Here is a 26,376-nt window from a genome sequence, read left to right as displayed (position 1 = left end):
TTAACATAATGTTCTCTAGATCCATCCATGTTGCTGCAAATGGTAAGATTTCTTTTTTCTTAATAGACACTTTCAATTCAGGATAAAAGCATTACGCATCACAAAGGTGAGTACTTAAAAATGATAAATCACTGAGAATAGATCCACTATGACTATTAGTCATTAAGAATAGCCTTTTCACCAGATAAGTAGCATGAACAACCACAAACAAAAACAACAGGCAATAAAAGGAAAAATAGAAACTCAGTAGCAGTAAACATTTTTTAATTTAAAAAATTTTCCCGTTTTATTGAGAAATACTTGACATACATCACTGTTTAAGTTTAGGTGTGCAGCATGATGGTTTGATTTACGTATATTGTGAAGTGATTCTGTAATAGGTTCAGCTAACATCTATCTTCTCATATAGATAGAATAAAAAGAAGAGTGGAAAAATATTTTCTCCTTGTGATGAGAACTGATAGGATTTACTCTCTTAATAACTTTCTTATATAGCATGTAAAAGTGTTAGCTACAGTTATCTTTTTGTACATCATATATCTAGTACTTATTTATCTTGTAACGAAGTTTTTATCTTTCAACCACCTCCCTCCAGTTTCTCCTCCCCCCACCCTACACTTCTGGTAACCACCAGTCTGGTGTCTTTTTCTATGAGGTTTTGTTTTGTTTATAAGATTTCATATATAAGTGAGATCATACAGTATTTATCTTTCTCTGTCTTATTTCACTTACCATAATGGCAAGATTTCTTCATTTTTTATAGCTGAATAATACTCCATTGTATGCACATATACTACTAATTCTTTATTTATTCATCTATCAATGGATGCTTAGGTTATTTCCTTATCTGAGCTATTGTAAACAATGCTGCTGTGAACATGGGGGTGCAGATATCTTTTTGAGTGAGTGTTTTTGTTTTCTTTGGATATATTCCCAGAAGTGGAATTGCTGGATCATATGGTAGTTCTGTTTTTATTTTTTTGAAGAACCTCCATACTGTTTTCCATAGTGGCTATACCCATTTACAATCCCACCAGCAGTACACAAAGTTTCTCTTTCTCCACATTATTTGTTATCTCTTATCTTTTTAAAAAAATATTTTATTGGGGGACAGTGTGTTTCTCCAGGGTCCATCAGCTCCAAGTCGTCTTTCAATCTAGTTACAGAGGGTACAGCTCAGCTCCAAGTCCAGTCACTGTTTTTCAATCTTTAGTTGCAGAGGGCTCAGCCCACCATTCCCACGTGGGAATTGAACTGGTAACCTTGTTGTTGAGAGCTCGGGCTCTAACCAACTGAGCCATCCGGCTGCCCCTCCACAAGCTCAGCGGCAGCTCATTGTCTTCAATCCAGTTGTGGAGGGCGCAGCTCTGTCCCATGTGGGAATCGAACCGGCAACCCTGTTGTTCAGAGCTCGCTCTAACCAACTGAGCCATCTGGCTGCCCTATGTTTTATCTTTTTGATGATGGTCGTTCTAACAGGTGTCAGGTGATATCTCATTTTGGTTCTAATTTGCATTACCCTAATGACTAGTTGAACATATTTTCATGTACCTGTTGGCCTTTCATATATCTTCTTTGGAGAAATGTCTATTCAGGTCTTTTGCCCATTTTTAAAATTGGGTTATTGGTTCTTTTTTGCTGTTGAGTTGTGTGGGTTCTTTATACATTTTGGGTATTAACCCCTTAACAGGTATATGATTTGCAAATTTTTTTCCCATTCCGTATGTTGTCTTTTCACTTTGTTGATGGTTTGTTTCACTGTGCAGAAAGTTCTTTGTTTGATGTAATCCCACTTGTTTATTTTTTATTTTGTTGCTATGCTTTATGTGTCATATCCAAGAAATTATTACCACGATCCATTTCAGGGAGCTTTATTCATATGTTTTTTTGTCTAGGAGTTTTATGGTTTCAGATCTTACTTTTGAATTTTTAATCTATTTTGAGTTAATTTCTTTTTTGAATGGTGTAAGATACGGGTCCAGTTTCATTCTTTCATTTTTATTTTTTTATTTTTTTCTTAATTTTATTAAATTTATTGGGGTGATACTAGTTAATAAAATTATGTAAATTTCAAGTATATAGTTCTATACTATATCATATAGTGCATTGTGTGTTCACCACCCAAAGTGAAGTCTCCTTCCGTCACAATATATTTGACCCTCTTTACCCTTTTCTACCTCCCCCATCTCCTTTCCCCTCTGGTCAACATTCTACTGTTGTCTGTGTACATGAGTTTTGTTTGTTCATTTGTCGTTTTCTGTTTTATATCCCACATATGAGTAAAATCATATGGTTCTTGTTTTTTTTAAATTGATTTTGCTTAGCATGATATTCTTTAGATCCACCCACGTTGTTGCTAATGGCAGTATTTCTTCTTTTCTTATGGTTGAGTAGTAGTATTCTGTTATAGATATGTACCACATCATCTTTATCCAGTCATCCAGCGAAGGACATTTAGGTTGTTTTCATGTCTTAGCCATCGTGAATAATGCTGCAATGAACACAGGGGTATGTACATCTTTATGAATAAATGTTTTTAAGTTTTTCGGGTAGATACTCAGAAAAGGGATTGCTGGGTCATATGGTAGCTCTATTCTTAATTTTTTGAGGAATCTTCATAGTGTTTTCCATTGGGGCTGTACCAATATACATTCCCACTAGCAATACATATGGGTTCCTTTTGCTCCACAACCTCTTTAACACTTGTCTTGTTGATAATAGCCATTCTAACAGGTGTGAGGTGGTATCTTACTGTGGTTTTGTTTTGAATTTCCCTTATATCTAGTAAGGTTGAGCATCTTTCCATATATCTATTGGCCATTTATATGTCTTTTTGAGAAGTGTCTGTTCAGGTACTCTGCCCATTTGTTAGTTGGATTGATTGATTTGTTTTTTTTTGTTGTTAAGTTGTATGAGTTCTTTATATATTTTTGGATATTAGTCCCTTCTCAGAGGTATTGTTTGCAAATATTTTCTTCCATTCAGTTGGTTGCCTTTTTGTTTTGTTGATGGCTTCTTTTGCTGTACAGAAGCTTTTTAGTTTAATATAGTTTCATTTATTTTTGCCTTTACTTTCCTTGCCTTTGGGGTCAAATTCATAAAATTCTAAGACTAAGGCCCATAATTTTATTGCCTCTGTTTTCTTCTGTGTATTTCATTATTTCAGGTCTTATATTTAGGTCTTTGATCCATTTTGAGTTAATTTTTGTGTGTGGTGACAAGTAGCACTCTAGTTTCATTTTTTTGCACATGGCTTTCCAATTTTCTCAGCACCATTTATTGAAAAAGCTTTCTTTTCTCCATTGTGTGTTTTGGTCTCCTTTGTCAAAAATTATTTGCCCATATGTATTTGGGTTATTTCTGGGCTCTTAATTCTGTTTCATTGGCCTGTGTATCTGTTTTTTTCTGTCAGTATCATGCTGTTTTGATTATTGTGGCTTTGTAGTATAATTTGAAGTCAGGGAGTATGATACCTCCAGCTTTGTTCTTTTTTCTCAGGATTGCTGAGGCTATTCAGGGTCTTTTGTAGTTTGATACAAACTTGATGTTTTTTTTTTTTTGTTCTGTTTCTTTAAAAATGCCATTGGTGACCACTGCAGTGTACAACTGAAGCTGAAGCTGAATAATAATGTCAACTATAATTTTATATATATATATATATATAGATATACATATACAATATGTATATATATATATATATTTACAGAATGTGGAGTACAGCATAGGGAATAGAGTCAGCGGAACTGTAACAGCTACATACGATGTCAGAGGGGTAGTAGATTGGGGGAGGGAGGCTATCACTTTTTGAGAGGTGTAGATGTCTATTACATTGCTTTCTTCACCTGAAACTAATAAAAAAATGCCATTGGGATTTTACTGGGGATTGCATTAAATCTGTATATTGCTTCCAGTTTTATTCTTTTAAATGTGACTATCCAATTATCCCAGCACTATTTATTGAGTATTCTTGTCAAATATTAGTTGATTGTGTAGTAGTAAACTGTATTCCACTTTTTTAATTCTTGAAGGTTAAGTAGACATAAAAAGTAATAATAAAATAATGTAGGTATGATTGATAGATACTAAATTCTACATTCTGAAAATAAAGAATAAACCTTCTTTTGAATGCCTATATAGTTTTCATAAAACTGGCCACATGTTTGGCTATAAGGTGTAAGCCGTAATAAGTTCCTATCGTAGACATACTTGACATTCACTTTAGCCTGCCAGCAATTGAATTCCCTTATAAAGTAAAACATTAGTTATTTCTGAAATATGAATTGAAGGAGAAGAAATAGGGCCTTTCCTTCATTTCTGTATTCAGAGCTTTTATATATGTTGATTTTGTAATTTAGGAAAATAAAACTCTCATCTTAGTAACCTCAGTTGTCAATCAGTATGTAATTTATTATACATTTATGTACCTAGTGTGTACTGCTTACCTAGTGTAGCCTTATTAGGAGAAGGGAGATAACCAATATAAAACAATCTATACTATAAAGAATTAGGTAAGGTAAGCATGTTTTTCTAATTTTTAATTGTGAATAGGAATTCTTGCCTGTTAATGGTGTGCAATTTATGTGGCTTTAAAATAAATTTTAGTGCCCTTGATCATAAATGTGCTGGATTGGTCCCATGTAAACATAATTAAGTATATTGTTACTCTGATAACTTACATCTCTAACTTTATTTGTTTGGGGGCCTTTATGATCATGTTGGGACCATAAAATTATTGTAGTTTCCATTAGCATTATATCCCCAATAAAAGCAATTAGAATGTCAATAGTGACAGTAAATTGTGGACAACACTGATAACAGCTAAGTAGTTTTTAATTTTTAAAATTTGGTTGGGAAACCTGGATAGTAGAACATTTATTGGTCATCCTTGTAATTACAGAAAGAACTGGTTGTCTTCTTGGGCCGTGTTGCAGGGTTCGTCTTTACTCTTTACCAAAACTCAAGGAAGTAGCACAAGTTGGGTAAGTATTGCTTCTTTCTGAAGGCTTTATACATTTAAATTACGCGGATGGTATTGTACCTGAATTTCATGAAGTATTCCAGAGTCCTAGCTACAGCTGGTGTACAAATAAAAGTAAATGAAGTTCTTAGTAAAAAGATACATTTTGACTCATCAGAGAAAGAAGGCTAATTTAAAAAGTCTGGTTAAAATCAACAAATTCTGTTTTATCCATTGAATTGAAAGGTAGGCTTACTAGTTGGGCATGACAGAACAAATACATTTCTCAAGTCATCTTCAGGATGTTAAAGATCTCCTGTGTTTCTGACTTTGCTGTTTTAGGCATTTAGTCAGAAAATAAGCAGTACTGTGTCAAGCTCCACCATGAATTGTGATCTGACCCCGGATACTTAGTGATTTAGGTGTCTGGGTCTGTATGAATGTCAATCAACTTTTAAAGAAAAAGAAATGTTGCCATTACTTGTAGGATTTTGAAGCTTTTTGTGTATTTGAGTGTTCGCTATCATTACTCCTCAGTTATTTGTAGTACAAATACTAAAATTATAATTTGTGACATATAAAAGCTAACACTTTTCGAATGCTTAATATGTATTATATACCATTCTAAGTGCAGTAGCAGAAACATAGTTTAAAATTCACTGAGCTACTCAATTTTGAAATTGTAGAATTCTCAATGAATTCTTACCTTTAGGGTTTCACTATTTGATTTTTTTTTGCCTTGAAATGAAATTTTATTAATGGTATTAATAATATAATGTAATGAATAAACTATAGTCACTGTTTTATAGTCTCAATAAACTAAACAAATGTGGGATATAATAAAATGCTTGTTTGTACAGTTAATTCTTAATTTTTATTTTATAGCAAATTTAAAAATCTCAGACTGCCTCGCTTTTTTCTTTCCATGTGTAATACATATTAAGGGAAAGAAAACTAATTTAAATGGCCTAAGAAAAAGGGAGTAAGATTATTCAAGTAAAAAGAATGTGCGTAATGTATTTTGGCATACACAACATTCAGAAATCTTAAAAATTGATGAAATATGCAGGATGATTCTTTTTTGTAGCCATTTATTAATTTCTAGTTAATTCTATTTTATGCAAAAAAATGCAATATATGTCTTACATTTTATTTTATAGCCAATAGCTATGACATTATATATTTTTGTACCTTGCTCTTTTTTTTCTCTTAGGAATATATGTTGGAAATCACTTTATTCAGTCCATAATAGTCTTTTTCAATCTTTTTTATGGTTATATAATATTCATTACATGGATGTTCCATTATTCATTCAACCAGTCTTCTAAGGATGGACATACAGATTGTTTCCTAATTTTTCTATTCCAACATTGCCAATTAAGATGCTTCTTAATTAACTCTGTAATAAGAATTGTTCAAAAAGAATTTAAAAGAATTCTAGCTGTGTTTTTCTGCTCAGTCACCAACTAAATCTGTTGTAGTTAAAATGTATCCTGTTTACATAGTGAAATCACATCTTAGCTGACGATGGGATTCTAATGCTATCATATAAGCCAAAAAGACAAATATCACCTATAATAAAAATTGTCCTACATATCTCTTTGGAAGGTGCTATGTGAGAAGTCAGTCTCTAGCAGAGCTAGTTTTTTTCTTTTAATATTGGAAGAGATTGTTTTTCCTTCAGTTGAGTTTGGATGGTTTATGTTAAGGGGTCATGTTACAGAAGTATGGTTCTTTAAAAATTAAATTCACACTTAGTGCAAAAACTTACACAGAGATCTACTTGAAGAAGTAGTTGGTTCAAATTTTATACTGACTCCAGAACATATATTTATTGACGGATTGCTGAGCAAAATCACCCATACTGTTTTGAAGTTCTGTTTTTTTGTAAATCATTCATGCTTTGTGTTTATTTTTTGTTCTATGGCTAGTTAAAATTGAGTAAATGAAATGTACATATGTGGCATGCGACTTCACTGTGTAAGATAAATTTTGCGTAGTTGCGATGTTATCCAAAAATCCAGTGAGTTCGTAGTTGCGATGTTATCCAAAAATCCAGTGAGTTTTTCCTTCTCCTTAAGGATACATTCTACTAGTTTTGTGGAAAATATTAGTTATCCAGTGGTTTGTTATATCAGTAATAGAAAGTGTACTTGCTTTTTTCTTACCTCATTTCACCTCATTTGTTCAATAGACGTAAAAGTCTGTTATGTTCTGGGAATTGTTAGCTTGTTAAGCTTGGGAGTTTAGCAGTAAATAACGTGGTCCCTGTCTTCATAGCTTACATTGTGATGGTGGAAGCCCAACACATGCGCAGTTATAATACAACATGCCATATGCTCCCTCTCAGATAACATTCCTCATATTCCTTGAGCATTTAAGAAATTACCACACAAATATTGGTTAGCTATTCAAATTAATTTATACCTAATTTCAAATTGCTAAAAATAGTTACTTTTTTGGGTGAGATAATTCTTTGTTGTAGGGGCTGTCCTGTCATTGTTTAGCAGATGATAGTAGCACCCATTTCTCTAGTTGTGATGACTGAAAATGTCCCCAGACATTGCCAAATGTCTCTTGGGGGACAAAAATGATATCTATTTGAGAACTATTGTCCTAGAGGAAGGGGAAGGCAAGCTGGATAGTAGGGCCATTCAGGTAAGAAGGCTTCAAAGGGGTACCAGAGGATATTGCTCAGCATGCACAAGGAAGGAAGTTAAGGGATTTCTGAGCAGGGGGCTGAGCAAGATGGCAGAGGACCAGAAGTGACTTCTCTCTATTACCCCTCAAGTCTTCTGTTGTGAACATAGACTAAGACAAGTCTGTTCCATGTATAATGTTCTATCAAGCATTCATCTTAAAAATAAAACATGAATTTATGTAATAACAAAGTCAGAAAATATTCTGAGATAAATTTAGGGTCTTTGGAAGTTTAGCTTTGCTTGTGTTGTGTCTACTTGTCGAATTGCATTTTTATCTTACCTGGTTCCATTATGCTTCTCTCGTATGTCATTTTGCCATTGTGCATCGTTATGACATCGTCATTTTCTTCCTTTTTTCCATCAAGTCATTCTGCCAACAGGGCTCAGTGTCTGAGCTCTTGCATTCGATGCTTTCTTCTTGGAAAAATTCTGTCAGTCATCGGTCTGCTGTCGCATATGTAAAATCTGATCCTGTTTCAGCTGTCACTGTATGTGTTCTTGTTGCATGCTCCTTGCCACAGTAATTCTATTTTCTTTGCCATGAATGTATTATAAGGATGATTACAGTAGAGAAAAGCGAGACTAGATTTTGAAAAAGAATGACAAACACAAAATTTTGCCAACCATATTGAAGGCATTTTTCTACCATTCCACATCATGTTATTGTATTTATATTTAGTTGCTGTATCTTATTTGGCTAGTTATTTATACCCTATAATGAACCACCTACAGAGCATGAAATGACAAGTTAAATTGATTTTTATCATTCTGTTAAATGTGTACATTTAAGTTCTTTAACTTTTGAGATACTGTATTATTTTTGCTCAGAAAGTTATCTGCTCATGGTAGTTTTATAGTTAATTAAATAAACGTCTTTTGAATGACAAAGGTACTTAAGAAGGCCAAGCATTTGTAGAATAGTTAAAATTTTTATTGTGATTTTAATTTTGATTTCACTAATAAAAATTCCATATATCCTAAATTTTGTTTTGTTATAACAAGTACATTATTTAAGTCCACATTGCTAGCTGCAAAGATGAAGTAAAAGGAAAAAGATGAAGTCGAACCATTTATTAAATGTGAAACTACTAAGTAGAGTCACTGACACTGTGAGTAAGTTATCACAAGGTTGGTGGGTAAGATCCATTTCCAATGACAAACTTAATTTGACTTGAAAATATTTTAGCAAATGAAATTCCCTGTCACAAATATTTATAACTTTATGATTACAATTTATCAGCCCTTAAAGATTTTAAAACCTCTAAATCTTTCAGTACCACAGGAATGCTATTCTCTGTTCTTAGTGACTAGACTAAACAAAAATTTAAGTTAATGATGGCAAGGTACAGTGTAAATCTACATTTGACATAAATTTTCTGCTACTTGCTAATTTTTTCTTTATCTGATTAACAAAATATAATAGCTAGTTAAGTACCTTTTCTTCTCAAACCACCCATGTCAGCTGTCTTCCTGTTCTGTTCACAGTTCCTCATTACATTGCTAAGGCTTTGTAGCATCTGGCTTTAGTTACAATTTCTACCAAAGGCTGAATAAAAGAACATGGGGCTTAGAGTTTTCTAGTTTTACAAGTTATTGGCAGTTGTTGACAACATAAATAGTCGATAAGGAAATAACTCTTGAAATCACAAAATCAGGTTTAGAGAATGTTTATTAGGTGGAAAAGCACTTGATATCTGCCACATATTATTTATACATATATAAGACTATGGCCTTTCCTTTTTAAACACATCATTTTATATAGTCATATTAGTCTAGGATAAATGCCAAGAAATGGAATTGCTAAGCCAATGACTACATGTGTTTGTAAATTTGCAAATATAGAATTATCAATTTTCCCTCTCTAGGAGTTGTTCCAGTTTATACCCCACTTGTATATGCGGGCCTATTAGTCGATAGCCTCACCAACACACTTTTTCATCAACTTTTAGGTTTTCTTTCTTTCTTTTTTTTTTTGCTACACTGTTGGGTGAAAAAAGATTTTAGTGTGACTTTCGTATTTTTCTTACAATGGGAGTTGAGCCATTTTATTTCCTTTTCAATGAACTATATATATATATACACACATATATATGTATATATATATATTCATGTAGACATTTTTCAATTATAAAGCAAGAATTGTTATTTTATAATATGGAAAGAATAAGAATTTGAGATAATCATCTCTTTGGTTTTGTTAATGTAAAAGTGATCTTAATGCTTTTTGAATGCACACGTATACATGAATATCACATAAAGGTTTTTCCTTTTTTCAAAATGAAGTTTGGGAGCAATCAGTCCAAACCAGAGTTCACAGTGGACCTTAAGGGGGCGACGATTGAGATGGCTTCAAAGGATAAATCCAGCAAAAAGAATGTATTTGAGGTAATAAATTTCTTTCTAAGCATAATTCAGATTCTTAACTGTAGTCATTGGATCTTCTTTTTTTGAGTTATTTTAGGAACTGGTCTATCAATATGACTAGATAAGGCAAAGTTGATCATTAAGTCAGTTTGTATCATAATTTAAGAAAAAAAGCTGGTGTAAAGATTGGACTTTATTTGCATAAGTTATTGGATCTCAGACTGTTTATTATGAGCCTTTGTTCCACAAATCTTGCCTTTCCCCAGCAACAATAAAAAGGATGTGGTTTACTTTAGGTATGAAACCTAATGTTAAAAAATGAACTTTCATTTTGTCATTAAAAATCCTCCGCAGTAGCATATGATTCTGTATCAGTTATTTATTGCAGCATACACACCACCCCAAAATTTAGCAGCTTCAGAAAAGAATCATTTTATTTGCTCAGTTTGGCCTATACCAAGCTGAGTGATTCTTCTGATCTCACCTGGGACCATTCATGAGGCTTGGGTCATCTGGTGGCTTAACTGGTGCCGGACAGTCTCGTTCACATGTCTCATGTTTGTGCCAGCTGTTTGCGAGGCCTCTTTCTCCCCTATCTCTCTCGTTCTTAAGGAAGCCAGCCGCCACAGGCTTCTTTACATGGCGGTATCAGGATTCCAGGAAGGTGTCAGTGGAAGCTGCAAGACTTCTTGAGGCCTAGATTTAGAAGCCACACATGAGTGTATTCTGTTGGTAAAAGCAAGTCAGAAGGCCAGCCAAGTATTTGGGGTTTGGGGAACTATAGTCCACCTGTTGATTGAGGGGCAGCAAAGTCGCATTGCTGAGAGGTGTGGGTACAGAGAGGAGGAATTTCTGAGGCTGTCTTTGCAAAGTCTTGCAGAGCCCAGCCTTTATAGCCTCATGTTTCGGTCCTTTCCTGTCTGTTGTCCAGGCAGATTCGATTAGTTTCTATTTTGCTGCCTCTATGATTTGCACTTTTTGGGTACTGATCCATGCCAATCTCTGCTTGTTAAACGTTACCAATCTTCCAAGACCCATGAGAAATGATACCACAACACTGATGCTTCTTCTCTGGCTTTTAAAGTAGCATTTATTTCAGTGTACCTTGCGTTATCACCATCTGTAAATCATTTCCTCCACTAGATGATTAAAGCTTTTTTGTTTTTTTAAGCACAGAAACTGTATTTTTCCTTATCTTTAAGTAAGAACCTCTAACAGGATCTTTTGTGCACTGAATATTCAATATTGGTTGACTGGCTTGATCCCTTTCTAGAAAGAAATGCAAGAAAGGAAGTCGCTGTTTCCTGAATTAGCCTTGCAGTCTGAATAACTAATTCCAAATGAAAAGGATTCCATAGTCAAATAAATCTAGGAAACAGTGTATATTTTATTCCTTGCTAAGAAAATCACAGCACACCCTGGAATATCAGCACTGAGAAGTCTTGAGCGGAGATTCTGGTTTAACTTTCTTCAGTCCAATATTTCCCAAATTAATATCACATAACTGGTTATTTATTTTGAGGAATACCTTTTCTAAACATTACTTCAGGAACTGCTTGGGGCGTATGTCTGAGAATATTGTTTGGTATACATTGTCATATGTTCTTCTAGGAAAAAAAATAAGCAGTTATTAACCAGAAAATAAGAGGAATGCTTTTTCCAACTACCTTAAAATTCTTCCTCAGTCAAGTGTAAGAAACTTTGAACCAAAGTGATTATACATAAATTGGTTATTGCCTTCATATAGCATAATACATAATATTAACTGAGTTAGTTCATGATTTGACACGTTAGTAAATTTAGTAGTATTTCTGCCCCAAAGAGATGCAATATATAGTGTCTGTACTCTTTCTCTACTAAGCCATTATATTTGCTTAATAAATAAGAAATAATGGACGTCTAACTCTTTCTACATTTGTTTTTTAACCAGAGAGAGAGAAACAATTTCTCAGATTTATGTAGAAATATCATAGATTTTATTTCTTTACAAATAAATTACGTTTCTAATTTAAAATGTACTGCTTTGATACTTCAATACATTTTTAAATGATAAAGTATACTACATTGCAGCAAATTTTATGCCATCTGTGTGATGGAATTTGGGATCCTAAATTATTAGATTTTCACTGAATTTATTGTGAGGAAAACATGTTTTCGAAAATAATTTAGCTGATAATGTTTTATACTAAAATAAAAGGTATCCCATTGTGTAGTACTTAAACCTTGCATCACATAATATATGGCATCTAATCTTTTGCTGGTGGTTTTTTAGACTTTGAATTAATTGTGTTCATTTATTTGGTTTAAAGCACTAACCATACTCTCCCCCGCCCCTTTTCTGGAAAGCTGAAAACCCGTCAAGGAACAGAACTGCTGATTCAGTCTGATAATGACACTGTTATTAATGATTGGTTTAAAGTTCTTACTACTGCTATCAATAGTCAGGTATGTATTTAACTTAGGTCAACTATTTTTCACTTCAGAGTGTTTTTTTTTTTTTTTTTGGCTAATTGGTTATTCATATCTGGTTTCCAATTTATATGTGAAAAAACACTTTTTAATATTTTGACAGCTAGGAAAGACAGTGGTCAATTTAGTAATAATTTAAATATTTAAATTATTTTAAGTAATTTTCACATGAGGGATTGGTCCAAAAAGAAATAGTTCAAGAAGAAGGGATCATAAAACTGTGCCTAGTACATAGTATTTATTCAATGACTCAGTGAGTTGGAAACAGGTCCGAGGCAAAATTGTGAAATGAATGAAGCTGTAGTCTCTTTATTAGCACTTTTTCTTTCCTGGTGACATCTCTGTAGCCTCTCCCCCGAGGTATTTTCAGGTGTTCTAGCTTTCCCCCATCCCCCTACAAATAAGTGTTCATTGCCTTCATGTTCCTAGTAAATCTCCTCTTATATATATAACAACCAAAAAAGAACCTCTGAAACTTTGTTAGTAAGAGCAGTGATAAACAACTAGGGGCTATACTTTCTTAGGCTATATTCTTACCCCCTCATCGTATGGGGACATGGCTCCTGATTAAGGATTGAATGTCAGTGACAAAAATGAAAGTGAATACTTAGGGAATGTGTTATGATTTTAAATTAAACAGAGACAGAAAAAAAAGTTGGGAATCTCTGGCTTTAGTAGAGATAAAGGTATCTTTCAGAGACTTTACAGGTAAAGCCTCATTATTAATAAGATTTGTGATCTTATTGAGATATTCCACCTCTGGGCCTCACTTTTCTCACTTTCTAAAATAGAGAGGTTGGAATTGATTGTCTCCAAGTATACTTTCAAACTCCAAAATTTTATGATTCACTCAGTTCAAAACATCCAGATTTGGAATCTAGGTATTCTTTAACTCTTCTGCCTCCAACTTTTACCTCTTCTAGCAAATTACTCACCAATCTATATATATTCTTCCTTTGCTGTTTGTAATATTGTATGCTATTTCTGAATCTTGTTCCTTCCTTTCCATTTATTCCTGAAACCACAGACAGGCCTTTATGTGTTTATACTAAGATAAGAGTAACCTCCTGAACAGTTTTCCTTATTTCATCTCATGCCCCATCAATCTGTTCTTCTATTTTATTTTATTTATTGGGGTAATAAAATCATGTAGGTTTCAAGTCTACAGTTTTATAACACCTCATCTGTACATTGTAGTGTGTTCACCACTCGAAGTCAGATCTCTTTCCATCACCATATATTGGACCCCTTTTGCCCTTTTCTTTTTTCTTTTTTTCCTTTTACCCTTTTCTAACCTCCAGCCCCCTTTCCCTCTGGTAACCACTAAACTGTTGTCTGTGTCTGTGAGTTTTTGTTTGCTTGTCTATGTGTTGCTTTCAGTTTTATACCTACATATGAGTGAAATCATATGGTTCTTGATTTTTTCCATTTAACTTATTTTGCTTAGCATGATATTCTCAAGATCCATCCATGTTGTAGCAAATGGTAGTATTTCATCTGTTTTATGGTTGAGTAATATTCCATTGTATGTATGTACCACATCTTCTTTATCCAGTTGTCTATCAAAAGACACTCACCAGTCTGTTCTTAATGCCATTGGTGTATGAAGCTTCCTAATGTCAATTTTATAATCCTCTCCTGCTCAGAAACCTTCTGTGACTCACCTTAAAATTCAACACCCTAAGCCCAGTCTGTCTTTTCAAATGTACTGTCTAGTCTATCCAATATGGACCTCTAGCTCCAGTTACAGTAATCTGCTCGCTATTTCTTGAAAGCAAGCTTGGCTACATTCATTTGACAAATGTTTGAGTGCCTTATGCCCTGGGGATGTAGCAGCATGTAGCCAGATTCTACATCTTTCTATATGGAGCTTACCAGCAAAGACAAGATTACTGAAGACAGACAACTGAGCAGTTCATAGAATGAAATGTGATGAGTTTTATGGTGGTAAGGGATGTACAACATACTATAAAAGTACTGATTAAGTAGGGGCTAACCTAGTGTGGGGGTCAGGGAAGGCCTTGCGGATTAAGTGGTTGTTTTAAATCAAAGGATCAGGGAATAAACAAGGTAAAAACAGAGGAATTTACTATTAACTATGAAATTTAAAAATGTGTACTATTTACAAAGTGGCAAAATGTACTGAGGAATAAATGTAGCAAGAGATGTGCAAGACTTTTGCAGGGAAAATTACAGAACTTAAACCTAATTAAATGAAAAGTATATCATGTTGATGGAATAAAAGATTCAATAATGTAAAGATACAGTATTCTTCCAAATAGTTTATAAATTCATAGATTGGAATTTTTGAATCTCATTCAAAATCCCAGTAGGTTTTCTGAAAGAACTTGAGAAGCTTATTCTAAAATTCACATAGAAATGCAAAGGGCTAAGAATATCCAAGAAACTCATGAAGAAGAAAGTGGAAGGACTTGCTCTATATCAAGACTTCATAAAACTATATTAATTAATACAATATAGTATCCATACTGGAATACATAGATGCAAAGACCTGTGGAACAGACCCCTCTATCTTTGGATACTTTATGCCAGATATAGCACTGTAGAAAACTGAGGAAGAATAAACTTTTCAGTAAGTGGTGCAGGGTCCACTAGATATCCGAGAAGAAAATAGAACGTTGCCCTCCACTATGCACAAAAATAAATTCTCGGTGGAGTAAAGACCTCAATATGAAAGGAAAGCAATGTTTTTGACTTGAGAACTTATCCTAGTTTTTTAATCTGTAAAAGTGACTGTGGTTAGGCTGTAGAGCTCTAGGATTTCCTTCAGTTCCTAAGATCCATGAGTCTGTGAGTGATAATTAGCTATCGATTCAAAGTATAATTTAAAAAGATTGTTGGTGTGAAAAATCAATGCGTCATTGGTTAGTTAGCTTTATCTTGTACTGTTTTAACAGAATTAGCTTCATCCTGTTCTATCATGACAGACTATAGCCTGACCTTTTAACTGTTATCACTGTCATGCCTAAGCACTTGCTCAAAATGAGGCAAGATTGCCTTATTATCAGTGTAAACCCATTGTCCTGTGAATTATCAGTAATTTTTTTAAAATTCAGAATTAACGCCACCTGAGGGAAAAGAATATTTTAAATGACTTAGTTAGCAACTATCTAAATAAACATACTATATAGTATTAATTGGTTCCTTAAAATCATTTGGAAGAGTCAATAACTGATCATTCTGAGAAATATACTGTTATACCTAAAGTAATGTGTGTTTGGGAAATCTCTAACCAATAGACAATAGAACCTGATGAAGCAATTGAAGAGGAGATCCCAGATTCACCAGGAATAGAAAAGCAGGATAAAGAAAAGGACCATAAGGATACTAAAAAACTTCGTTGTAAGTTATTCTTTCTCTATTTGGTAGTGGTTTGAATGAGCTCATTATTTTAGCTTTTCAAAGATTTTAAATAAATACATGGAAGCTGAGTGCACTCTTCAGTCTTACAAGAAAAGTGGTAAGATCTTGCAGTCTCAGTGTTTCATTATCCTCCTTGTTAACCCACTGTCATTTTTCAGCCTCATCCTATGCATTCCTATGTCATCAGATTAATTTTGAGATATTGTGATACTTCTAGAGACAAAATGTATTAGATTGCATTTCTATTGAGGTCTCTAGGAAGCTCAACTTCATTGATTTAAAAATATGTAATTACTGTTTAAGATTCTTGATAGAATCTTACACCTTAAGAAGTGAAAAGTCATGGGATATGTACCATGGTTCTGTATGGAACACTAGGTAGCGTCTCTGGACTAGGATATATCTGTGCAAGTGCAGCTGCACACACTCATGTCTCCAGATTATATATACAGAAAGGACCAGAGCTAAACCTAGCAATTTTAAGAATAGCGTTGTCTAATGCAGGCCTCTTGTGAATTACATGGTTTATATAAGCCATTAACTATGCCTCTGAACTTTGTTAAATCTGTTTTAACAAATTCACTTGTAACTGAGAATGTTTTTTCATTCCAAAGTAACTGAATGATTAGAAAATCAGTTCTGCTTTTGTTTTCCCTCATTCTAATGAAGTTTAGGTCTATTACTGACATTGTCACCATATAACAGTGTAAATACATGAAAATTTTATTTCAATTCTTTATTAATATATTGTTTCCTCAAATATAGTTATTTTTGAGAAGTTTACTTTTTGAATTTTTGTTGTAATTGAGAAAAATCAGGACTAAAGGCAATGTAGAACATTTTTCAGAGTATTCTTAGCTCAGTACAGATAATTATGATAAGACTTAACTATAAATAATTATAATATATATGTAAAATATGGATCTCTCTTTCGTTCTCGGTCTCTCTCAATTCCTCGTTCAGTAAGGATAGGAGAGGATAGGGATTTTTTGTTGTTGTTTATGTTTTATGATTTTCTTTTTTGCTGGTCATTTCCCGTTCTATAACTGATGGAGTATCAAAGAAGATAAGTTGTATTATTTATGAAATAATGAATATAAATTAGAATAATTTAGGGATGTTTTGGCACATATACTAAAGAAGGTAATTTGTGGTCAGTATTTAGTGATAAAAATGAAATGTTTTGTTTGTTTATCACTGAAATTGGGTCTGTGCTAGTTTGATTCTTCATGTTACTCTTAAACCATAGTAAAGTTAGAATAACTGAGTTTATATTATGATTTTTACATATGAGATTAATATATTTTGAGTGCTAGGTGGAAAAAAGTTTCTATTTTGCATAATGTTTACTGTCTGTTTGTTTTAAGCCATGAAAGTGTCTAGCATAGATTCTTCAGAACAGAAAAAAACCAAGAAAAACTTGAAGAAGTTTCTTACACGGCGCCCCACTTTGCAAGCTGTTCGTGAAAAAGGTTATATTAAAGGTAGGTAGATGTAATGTTTATAATAATGAACTTTGGCCAAAATCAGAAATAAGGCATTTTAAATTAAAGACTGAAAAATTTCCAGAGTAAGAATGTTCTTACTCATTATTCATGAAGTTATCAGATTCAGTGATTAAAATACATTGGAATAATAAAAATTTGTTTTTTTTAATGCACATGTAGAATTTATTTTAACTAGGCCATCGAATAGACATAACTACCAAACTAAGATTTTAGGTGGTACCAGAGGAACCACCGATGTGATGGGACGGGTGGCAGATTTTTAGAAGACCTGACAATAAAGATTTTTAGTTTTGAGATACACAGGTCAGAAGAAATTTTGAATAAACAATTACTAACACAGTAGAAAGAAAGAAGAAAAATATTGAACAAATAATTTTATTCTTGATTGTTTGCCTTCAGTTCTCATGTTAATTTAAAAATTAGTGTATGGTGGTGTTTTTTTAATGTGTACATTTGTTATTTCACTAAAAGCACCATAATGCACTAACAGAATCTTCATAAGAAAACATTCTTTAAAATCACATATACTTGTATATACCTTTAGTTCTTACGAGCATGTTTAATTCCCAAGGTAAAATTTTCCAATACATGATTGAAAACAGTGATAGTTATTTGTACATAAAGATATAGGTAAAGGATACATATATATCTGTCTCGATTGTGAAGTTTCTGACAAATACCATCACTGGAACAGATGCTTTGCATCTGTTTACAAAGCATCTAGTAGTTTTCATTAAATGGGTTTCATTAAAACGATATTTAAAACTTCTGGGAAGAGTTCAGCTAGGTGATTCAAAATAGCACTCTTTATTATTATTATTTTTTTAAATAATAAGAAAAAAATTTTTTAAAGATTTTTTTGAGGAGGAATAGGACTTTATTGGGGAACAGTGTGTACTTCCAGGCCTTTTTCCAAGTCAAGTTGTTGTCCTTTCAATCTTAGTTGTGGAGGGTGCCGTTCAGCTTCAAGTTGTTGTCCTTTCAGTCTTAGTTGTGGAGGGCGCAGCTCAGCTCCAGGTCCAGTTGCCGTTGCCGTTGCCAGTTGCAGGGGGCGCTGCCCACCATCCCTTGCGGGAGTAGAACCGGCAACCTTGTGATTGAGAGGATGTGCTCCAACCAACTGAGCAATCGGGAGGCAGCTCAGCTCAAGGTGCTGTGTTCAATCTTAGTTGCAGGGGGCAGAGCCCACCGTCCCACAACTCAAGGAATTGAATTGGCAACCTTGTGGTTGAGAGCCCACTGGCCCATGTGGGAATCGAACCGGCAGCCTTCGGAGTTAGGAGCGTGGAGCTCTAACCGCCTGAGCCACTGGGCCAGTCCTCAGAATAGCACTGTTAAAGGTTATAGACAAACAAGTACTCCCAGATAATGCATAAGAATTTATATTTTTGAATTCAGAGTCTTTAAAGAACACTGTCAAATAAATGAATAGGAAAGCACTGCTGCTGATTTGTTCACCAGGCCATTTTCATTGAGAAATACAAACTTGCCACTTCATGGTATTCACCACTACAGATAATTTGTTTGTTTTTCTGAATATATAGCACGAATATGACATTTCAAAACTTTTGGGCTGAAAGATTACTAGATAGAATAGCCTTTGAAATATACTTTGTGAAATCAAGTGTTGGCACCTGATGGGCATGCACATACTTATTTTAATAGTTTAAAAAATACCGGAGTATTTACTAAGTGCTAGCTCTAGGCCTGAGCCTAGGTGCTATGAATACCGATTGGTGTTCAAGAATTACGAGGTCTCTGCCCTCATAAAACTTACCTATAAAAATTAGAGATGGAAAAGATAATTTAAAAGAGTGATGACAACTATGAAGAACCTAATACAGTGACTGGAATTGAGTTACCATAGATAGGATGGTCAGAGGGTGTTTCTATGGAGATGACACGTAACTGAGACCAGGAGTGATGAGAAGAAGCTAAATTTGGGGAAATATCTACAAATGGGGTAGAAAGTAAAAAGGCTCGTAGGCAAGAATAAGAGAAGGAAAATTGTTTGAAATAAAATTGGAAAAGGTAGGCAGAGTGCAGATCATAATAAAGCATAAGGTCATGATAAAGAATTCTGGATGCACTGCATGTTTTCTGTTGTGCTCTGAATGGTTTAGCTGTTTTGTGAACTAAAGTTTAGCAAGGTAGCTCATGTTTAAAAATAAATCTCTTTCAGATCAGGTATTTGGAGCCAATCTTGCTAATCTGTGTCAGAGAGAGAATGGGACAGTGCCAAAATTTGTGAAATTATGCATTGAACATGTTGAAGAATATGGTAAGAAAATGATTTTTACAAAAATGTTAAGCACACCAACCCATTGTTTTGCCATCAGAATCACTAGGATTTTTATGATTTTGATGATGCCACCAAAAATTCTGTATAGTTGTAGATGTTAAGAAAAGCATCTTGTTTGCAAAAAGCTTGCATGTTTGTACCTGTTTCAAATTAAGACCTTTGCAGGCATCTTAAATGTTCAGTGCTTATGGTTGATTAGCATATGGTATTGTTTGAAGTTATTTGGAGTTTGCATTTGCTTAAAATGTAGGAGGTGGTGATTGTGAAACTGAGTTTATTAAGAAATAATTTGACAGTGTAGAAGATATGAAGAGATTGTTTACTTACTAAGAGAAAATTTCTTCTGTTTATAATAAAAATGAGAACATTTTAAAACTTAAATCAACTATAAAGTATTTAATACTTTTTATGTCATTTACTGTAAAATGTGACTTAAATTAATTTCTATTTTGGTTAATTTTAACAGGTTTATAATATTTGTACTAGTTTTATATAAATTAACAGTATCTTGACTAATCACATTAACATATCTCTATTTCATCAAAACGTCTTACATAATTAAAATATTTGCATAATTTGTAATTTCTGCCAGTTATAGATGTTTCTTTGACTCTTGTCAATATGACAGACACCATGCTACTTGAATTTATTTGAAATGAAATAACACTTTCGATAATGTGCTATGTTAAATTGTACAGCATTATTTAATAGATATTTGAATTTTTAGGCTTAATTGTGTGAATTTCAAATGGTTCTAGTCCACATAAAATTAATAAACTAGCAAATTATCAATTGTTTTTATATAACCATTATTTTAGTAGCTAGCTGCATTAAGTTTATTACAAGCACTTAATGTGACAAACATTTTTAAGAGTTCTTTAAAATGTACAAATGTACATATTATAAAATGTCTTGTCAAAAATGGGTGGGCTGATTTTATCTACTGGCTTTCTTTACTATTTGAACTATCTGCTGGTGTTTTTAGACTTTTTTCTTAAATTGTTATCATTTCAAGTTTAATGAGATGTTTTACATTCTACACGATAAACAAAGTAGAATTGTTGCTATTTATTAAACAGAATTCAGATTGAATCTCCACCCCCCTGTCTCTGCCAAGCATTTATAAAAAGTGATTTAGAGGAAAAGAGTATTTTCCCATTTGATTTAGGCTAATATGAATGAATAAGAATTCTGAACCGTGAGCATCTTTAGAAGAGGCAAACAAGTACTTTAAACATAAAAATATTTTTGTCTCTTAGGTTTGGATGTCGATGGGATATACAGAGTAAGTGGCAACCTTGCAGTGATCCAGAAATTACGATTTGCAGTTAATCATGGTAAGATCATATTTCCTATTGGTATATCCAAAATAATCACTCAGAACTGTTAGAATTAATTTTTTAAAATTCCTATTCCTTCTGTTTTTCAGATGAGAAATTAGACTTGAATGACAGTAAATGGGAAGATATTCATGTCATCACTGGAGCACTCAAAATGTTTTTTCGAGAATTGCCAGAACCTCTTTTTACATTTAATCATTTTAATGATTTTGTGAATGCAATTAGTAAGTATGTAGTTTTACTCTGTTTTTTTCCTAAATGTTGAAAATCCTCTCTACAGATTAAGTCACTGCATCCTGTTTTATCTTTATTTTAAGCTTTTCAAAGGATTATTTTACTCCAGAAATTATAAATGTGACCACCAGATGTCACTGTGTATTACCAAATACCAGGTTCCAAAATAAGTCACTGCTTTTAGTTTCATGTAAAATCTCCAATTATTATCTTTTTTTCAGAACAAGAACCAAGACAGCGAGTTGCTGCTGTGAAGGACCTAATCAAACAGTTGCCAAAGCCAAATCAAGATACAATGCAGATCCTTTTTAGACATCTCAAAAGGTAAGAGTCTCACCACAAAAGAGAAGTAGTAATTCAGAAAAAAGTGGGGTGTAGGACACATGGGGCGAAGCCACTCAGCCCAGGTTTAGATCTGGCTTTGCTACTTACTGTCTTTGTAACTTGAAAACGATAGCTCCTTAGAGCCCACGTTCCTCATGGGTACAATGGTTTGGTATAAAGAATACATTAAAGTAGGTGTTATATATGAAGCAATTATATAATGTCTAGCAAGTACATAGTAGGTGTTCAAAAGTTGTTGCTAAAGTTAATTAATGTGAACATTAGATTGGTTATTAAATGAGGACTATTAAGTCACCTTAAAATAAAGCCTTAATTGTTTTGTTAATAACTAGCCACCTTAAAAACTGATTTTTTTCCCTTCTGAAAGAAAGACCACTAGAATACTAAAATGATCTCAATGAGAGAGATTAAAAAAATACAAAAAACAAAGAATGAGTAAAATTGAAAGTTTAATATCTGTGCCCTAATGAAATACTTTTTCCCTGTCAACCTAGTGTAGTAATCATTGTTGCCTGAATTGTCACTCGTATTTAAGTGTATGTCTTATTTTAAATGCTAGGCTAAAATATCCCACATATAAGTTTATTAGAGTATGTGTAATTATCCCTTCCAGCTGTGTTGTGTTTATCCAGAAGAAAGCTTCTCATGGCATTTGTATTTAATTCTACTTGGCTAAATGGTTTATATGTACCTTAGGAAAATGAGTGTTATTTCTCATTCCTAAATGCAAACTATTTATGGTTATAATACAATGTGAAGAATTTTTTCCCTTTAGTTTTTATTTTCTCTTTTAATAATGCATTTTTCCCCCTTAGAGTTATAGAAAACGGAGAAAAAAACCGAATGACCTATCAGAGTGTAGCAATTGTTTTTGGTCCCACTCTGTTAAAGCCAGAGAAAGAAACTGGTAATATCGCAGTTCATACTGTCTACCAAAACCAGATTGTAGAATTAATTCTTCTGGAAATAAATTCCATCTTTGGACGTTGATTTCTTATTGAAGACCACCTGTGGAGTAGAAGCCGAATTCCATCAGATTTCAAATCCTTATACATGATGTATTTTATTTTTGGACCAAGCAGTGACTCTTTGATTTTGCACTTTTTTGAGGGGTCAGAAGGGAATGGGAGAGTCAAGATGTGTGTTGGGCCCTCACGTTTGCTGCTTTGTTGCAAGTTGATATACCTGTGTGTAATTTTGAATTAATTTTATCCTGAATGTTTGCATTTCATACTCTGAATTTCAGTAAAAATCAAAACTTGCAATTTAACCAGTCGTATACACTGGATAATTTGGTAAGAAAATTACTTTTTTTTTTCCTCAAACTGGATAATGTAGAATTTCTTCTCATGATTTGTTAGGTTCATCACTTGATAGAACAATACTCACTATCAGTTATTTTGAAAACACTCTTGGGCATTTTAAACAAAATGAAGTATATCCATTTTGAAACCTGTGTATATCTTTGTCAGGGTTTCTGCATGCAGTGCAGTCTAAGTGCTAAGATTTCATTATAACTCAGATACAATTTCCTGATGGAGGCAGGCTGTCTTGTACCATGCCGCACAGCATCCTTATTGGATATCTTAGTTGCTTATTTGGGCAGCACACTAATATTACTTAAAACACTGTGATATACTGGAGTTTAATTTAGCATAGGTCAGTTCAGGGTATTTTTGGGCTGTCTGTGCTACACTGATTTAGCTAACAATCCTAATTATGTCTAGTGCCATACTGAGTTCTTGGTATGACCCTGTGGAAACAGACGTTATTTTATGTAAATACAGGCTGAAGACTTAATGTCTTTCAGCTTATGTATATAATTGTGTTGTATAGCCTCAGAGTACATTCTAACCCTACATTTCTAATCATGATACTGGTCATCTTTTCCGTGAATATTAGGTTTCCTCCTGAAATAGGTCATTATTTGAGAAAGTTAACTGTGTGCACTTTTAGATTTTAATTACATTTACAGGCAAATCACTGTAATGCAAATGGTACTGGAAAAATACTGAATAGACTTGCTAAATGGTAAATGCACTACAAGAAGAGCCTTTTAGATTATTTAATATGTACAGAATACATTAGAAAAATTTATAACAGAATTCTAACTCTGCAGTATGAATAGTGGAAACCCGTATGTAAATTAGATGGATGTCAGATGGAAAATGACATTGCTAAATTTAAGAATTTCTTTTTACATTACTAATGTAGATTGATTTGTATAATGCAGGATTTGGAAGGTTTTGTTAATAGAGAGCATGGTCGGTTGAAGATTTTTTAAAATGTATTTTTCTAGATTAACTGCTGTATATGAAATGTCTAATCTGAATAAAGAAAACTAAGAGGTTTAGAGAATTTCCATTTGAAATGTGCATTTGGGTTTTTAATATTTTTGTTTTTGTATTTACTGGCATACTCTTATACCTCATTTAAAAAAAACTGAATCTAATATTTTCTGTGGCAAATATATTTTTCTCATTTCACACCTTTTCTACTCCCCGCCATTTCAGTACCTCCTTCACCTTTCCCTTTTTATTTCTTCATCAGTATTTGAAAGTGAATGATTTGTAACCAAGACTCTTTTTTCATAGAATTGCATTTATAATTTACAGATTGCCTTCCTTGGGAACAAATATTTTTTGTATGATCTGTCTAAAAACCTCTCACTTGAGTTTAGTGGTAAAACTATTGTTTGTTGTTGTGATCTTGTTAAATTGATGACAAACCAAGCTACATGATAGCTTTGGGAAAGCAGATTGTTTTGGGCAGGGAGAAAAAGCCCCCAAATGAGAATGTTTATATTTGCCTAAAGATATCCTTAATATTACAATATGCTGTAGTGATTGTGTGCCAGGAAAACAATTAAACTCATATCAGTGATGTTTGCTCTCGGTAGTTATGGACATATCAAAGATTAATATTGTCCTGTGTTTCTTGTTTCAAAGTACATATGTGTGTGTGAAGTCTTAAATGTTTTATTAGTCTACAGCTAATCAGTTTATTGTAATACTGTATGTACAGTGAGATCAGTGTCTTGTGTTTTTCATCCTTTGTGAATTAAAATTTCTCACTTGTTTTTTTTGTAGTAACAGAACCAGTAATATTTTCTTGTCTCAACAGCTTGAGTTTTTAGTAGCAAATATATTAAAGGCTGAAATAAATTGTCAGTGGCATTTCATTTACTAAACTTACTTCAGCATGTCATTCAAAAAAAATAGTTGGAAATTGAAAGAAAAAATATATTTAAATGTGTCATTACATTTCAATTAGAAGAAAAACACATCTTAAATTTTATAGCAGTAAGAAATTTAACCTTTTACTCTGGAAAAAGTTAAATATGAAATGTCTCTGAAAAAATGATGTTACCTTTCAGCTAGAGGCAAATCTATAGATTTTTTTCTTATGTGAAAAGAGCAATGGAATAATGGAGCCATACTTCAGGCTTAGGCAGATGTGTTTTATATACACACATACATGTGTATGTAAATGTGTGTGTGTGTGTGTGTGTGTGTGCATGCATGTGTGCACGTTCCATTGCTTATGTACAAATGAAAATTCATCAATAATAGTAAGGATAGAGACCTGGAGACTTTTGTACTATTTTAGTTTCATCCCGAGCTTTTTTTGTAAGCCTATAATATTAGATATTAGATAGCAGTGAGAGCGAAAAAATATTATTCCAGAATTGGGCCAAGAGATTTTTTCCAGCTCATGGGAGAGACTTCTAATTAAATATTTAAAGTAAACATGTAGTTTCCCATGACACTAATTTCTCCAACATCTTTAGGCATTCAAAACACACACAGAGGAGCCTACCACATGTCATTTTAGTGAAGAAAAAATAAAAATAATCAAATGGCCGTCACGCTCTCACTGGTCTAATAAAAGTCAAATGCTCAAACATTGCATCTAAATAGAGAATTAAAAATGGATAGAAAATAAGATTTTTATGGAGTTTACTAGCCTCTGAACTCCAGCCATCAGCTCTCGTGATCCTCTTTTATAGAAAGCACTTCTCTGGTGCAAGGCTAGAGAAGGTGTTAAATAAGGACTTGAGTCTGTATGTTACAATCCTGGAGTGGGCACAGTTTTAGTTTTTTTTAAACAGTATTCCAATATAGCTAATATAGTCCTGTTAAATGCAACTTTAGTTTGAAACAAACAAACAAAATGCAAAGGATGCTGCAAAACAAAATCAACAGTATTACAATAATGGTGTATTAGATTCTATTGGAAATTCAAAAGCTGTAAACCCAGGCCAAGCAGAGTCAGACTTTGTATTCTAGAGAAGGGGGAAGTACAGAATGCCTAATGAGACATTCTGTAACTACTAAAGACAAGGCAGTTCTCCTGGAGAATCTCAATTAGTCTTCTCAACTGAAGTTTTGTGGACTGGTGATGGCTGTAAATATATTCAGCTGGGTTGAGCTTTTACAAATTAGCCTTATGTGAATATGGCACTTAAATGAACTCTTTCATTTCCTTCATTGCTTCCCTTCTCCCACAGGAAAAAAAAGGAAAGAAAAAAGCACTTTCATGGCACTCTCATAAACAGAGCACTTGTAGAACAAGGTAACCGTTTAACAAACCACTACAATACGGGTTTAGAAAAGTCTGGGTCCTCACTTTTTCTAATCAACCGTCCCCTCCTTTTATTTTACTTCCTCTCTTGATGTTTTCAGAAAAGGTTTTGGTTAAGATTTTTAATTATTAATGCTGGTAGTGATATCTTTCACATAGTTCTATAGTTGTGGCTCACACTGTAAGC

The 26,376-nt window shown here is 33.3% G+C and overlaps 1 protein-coding gene across 9 annotated transcripts in view; it reads left to right on the top strand.

Moving 5' to 3' along the window:
* Window positions 1-26,110, top strand: part of ARHGAP12 (Rho GTPase activating protein 12) — a 108,310-nt gene extending 82,200 nt beyond the window's left edge. For all 9 annotated transcript variants that reach the window (XM_081057502.1, XM_081057507.1, XM_081057506.1 and 6 more), the window contains 10 exons: window positions 4,898-4,979; window positions 9,943-10,044; window positions 12,370-12,468; window positions 15,753-15,855; window positions 17,244-17,360; window positions 19,567-19,665; window positions 20,946-21,023; window positions 21,116-21,250; window positions 21,482-21,584; window positions 22,421-26,110. In XM_081057502.1, coding sequence (XP_080913628.1) covers window positions 4,898-4,979; window positions 9,943-10,044; window positions 12,370-12,468; window positions 15,753-15,855; window positions 17,244-17,360; window positions 19,567-19,665; window positions 20,946-21,023; window positions 21,116-21,250; window positions 21,482-21,584; window positions 22,421-22,595 — 1,093 coding nt within the window. In that variant the 3' untranslated portion in view covers window positions 22,596-26,110. The remainder of the gene's footprint in view (window positions 1-4,897; window positions 4,980-9,942; window positions 10,045-12,369; window positions 12,469-15,752; window positions 15,856-17,243; window positions 17,361-19,566; window positions 19,666-20,945; window positions 21,024-21,115; window positions 21,251-21,481; window positions 21,585-22,420) is intronic.
* Window positions 26,111-26,376: the final 266 nt, after the last annotated feature.

This window comes from Rhinolophus hipposideros, assembly GCF_964194185.1.
Source record: "Rhinolophus hipposideros genome assembly, chromosome: 1".
Taxonomy (NCBI): domain Eukaryota; kingdom Metazoa; phylum Chordata; class Mammalia; order Chiroptera; family Rhinolophidae; genus Rhinolophus; species Rhinolophus hipposideros.
Note: the sequence above shows the minus strand (reverse complement) of the source record. Positions and strands in the feature narration are given on the sequence as shown.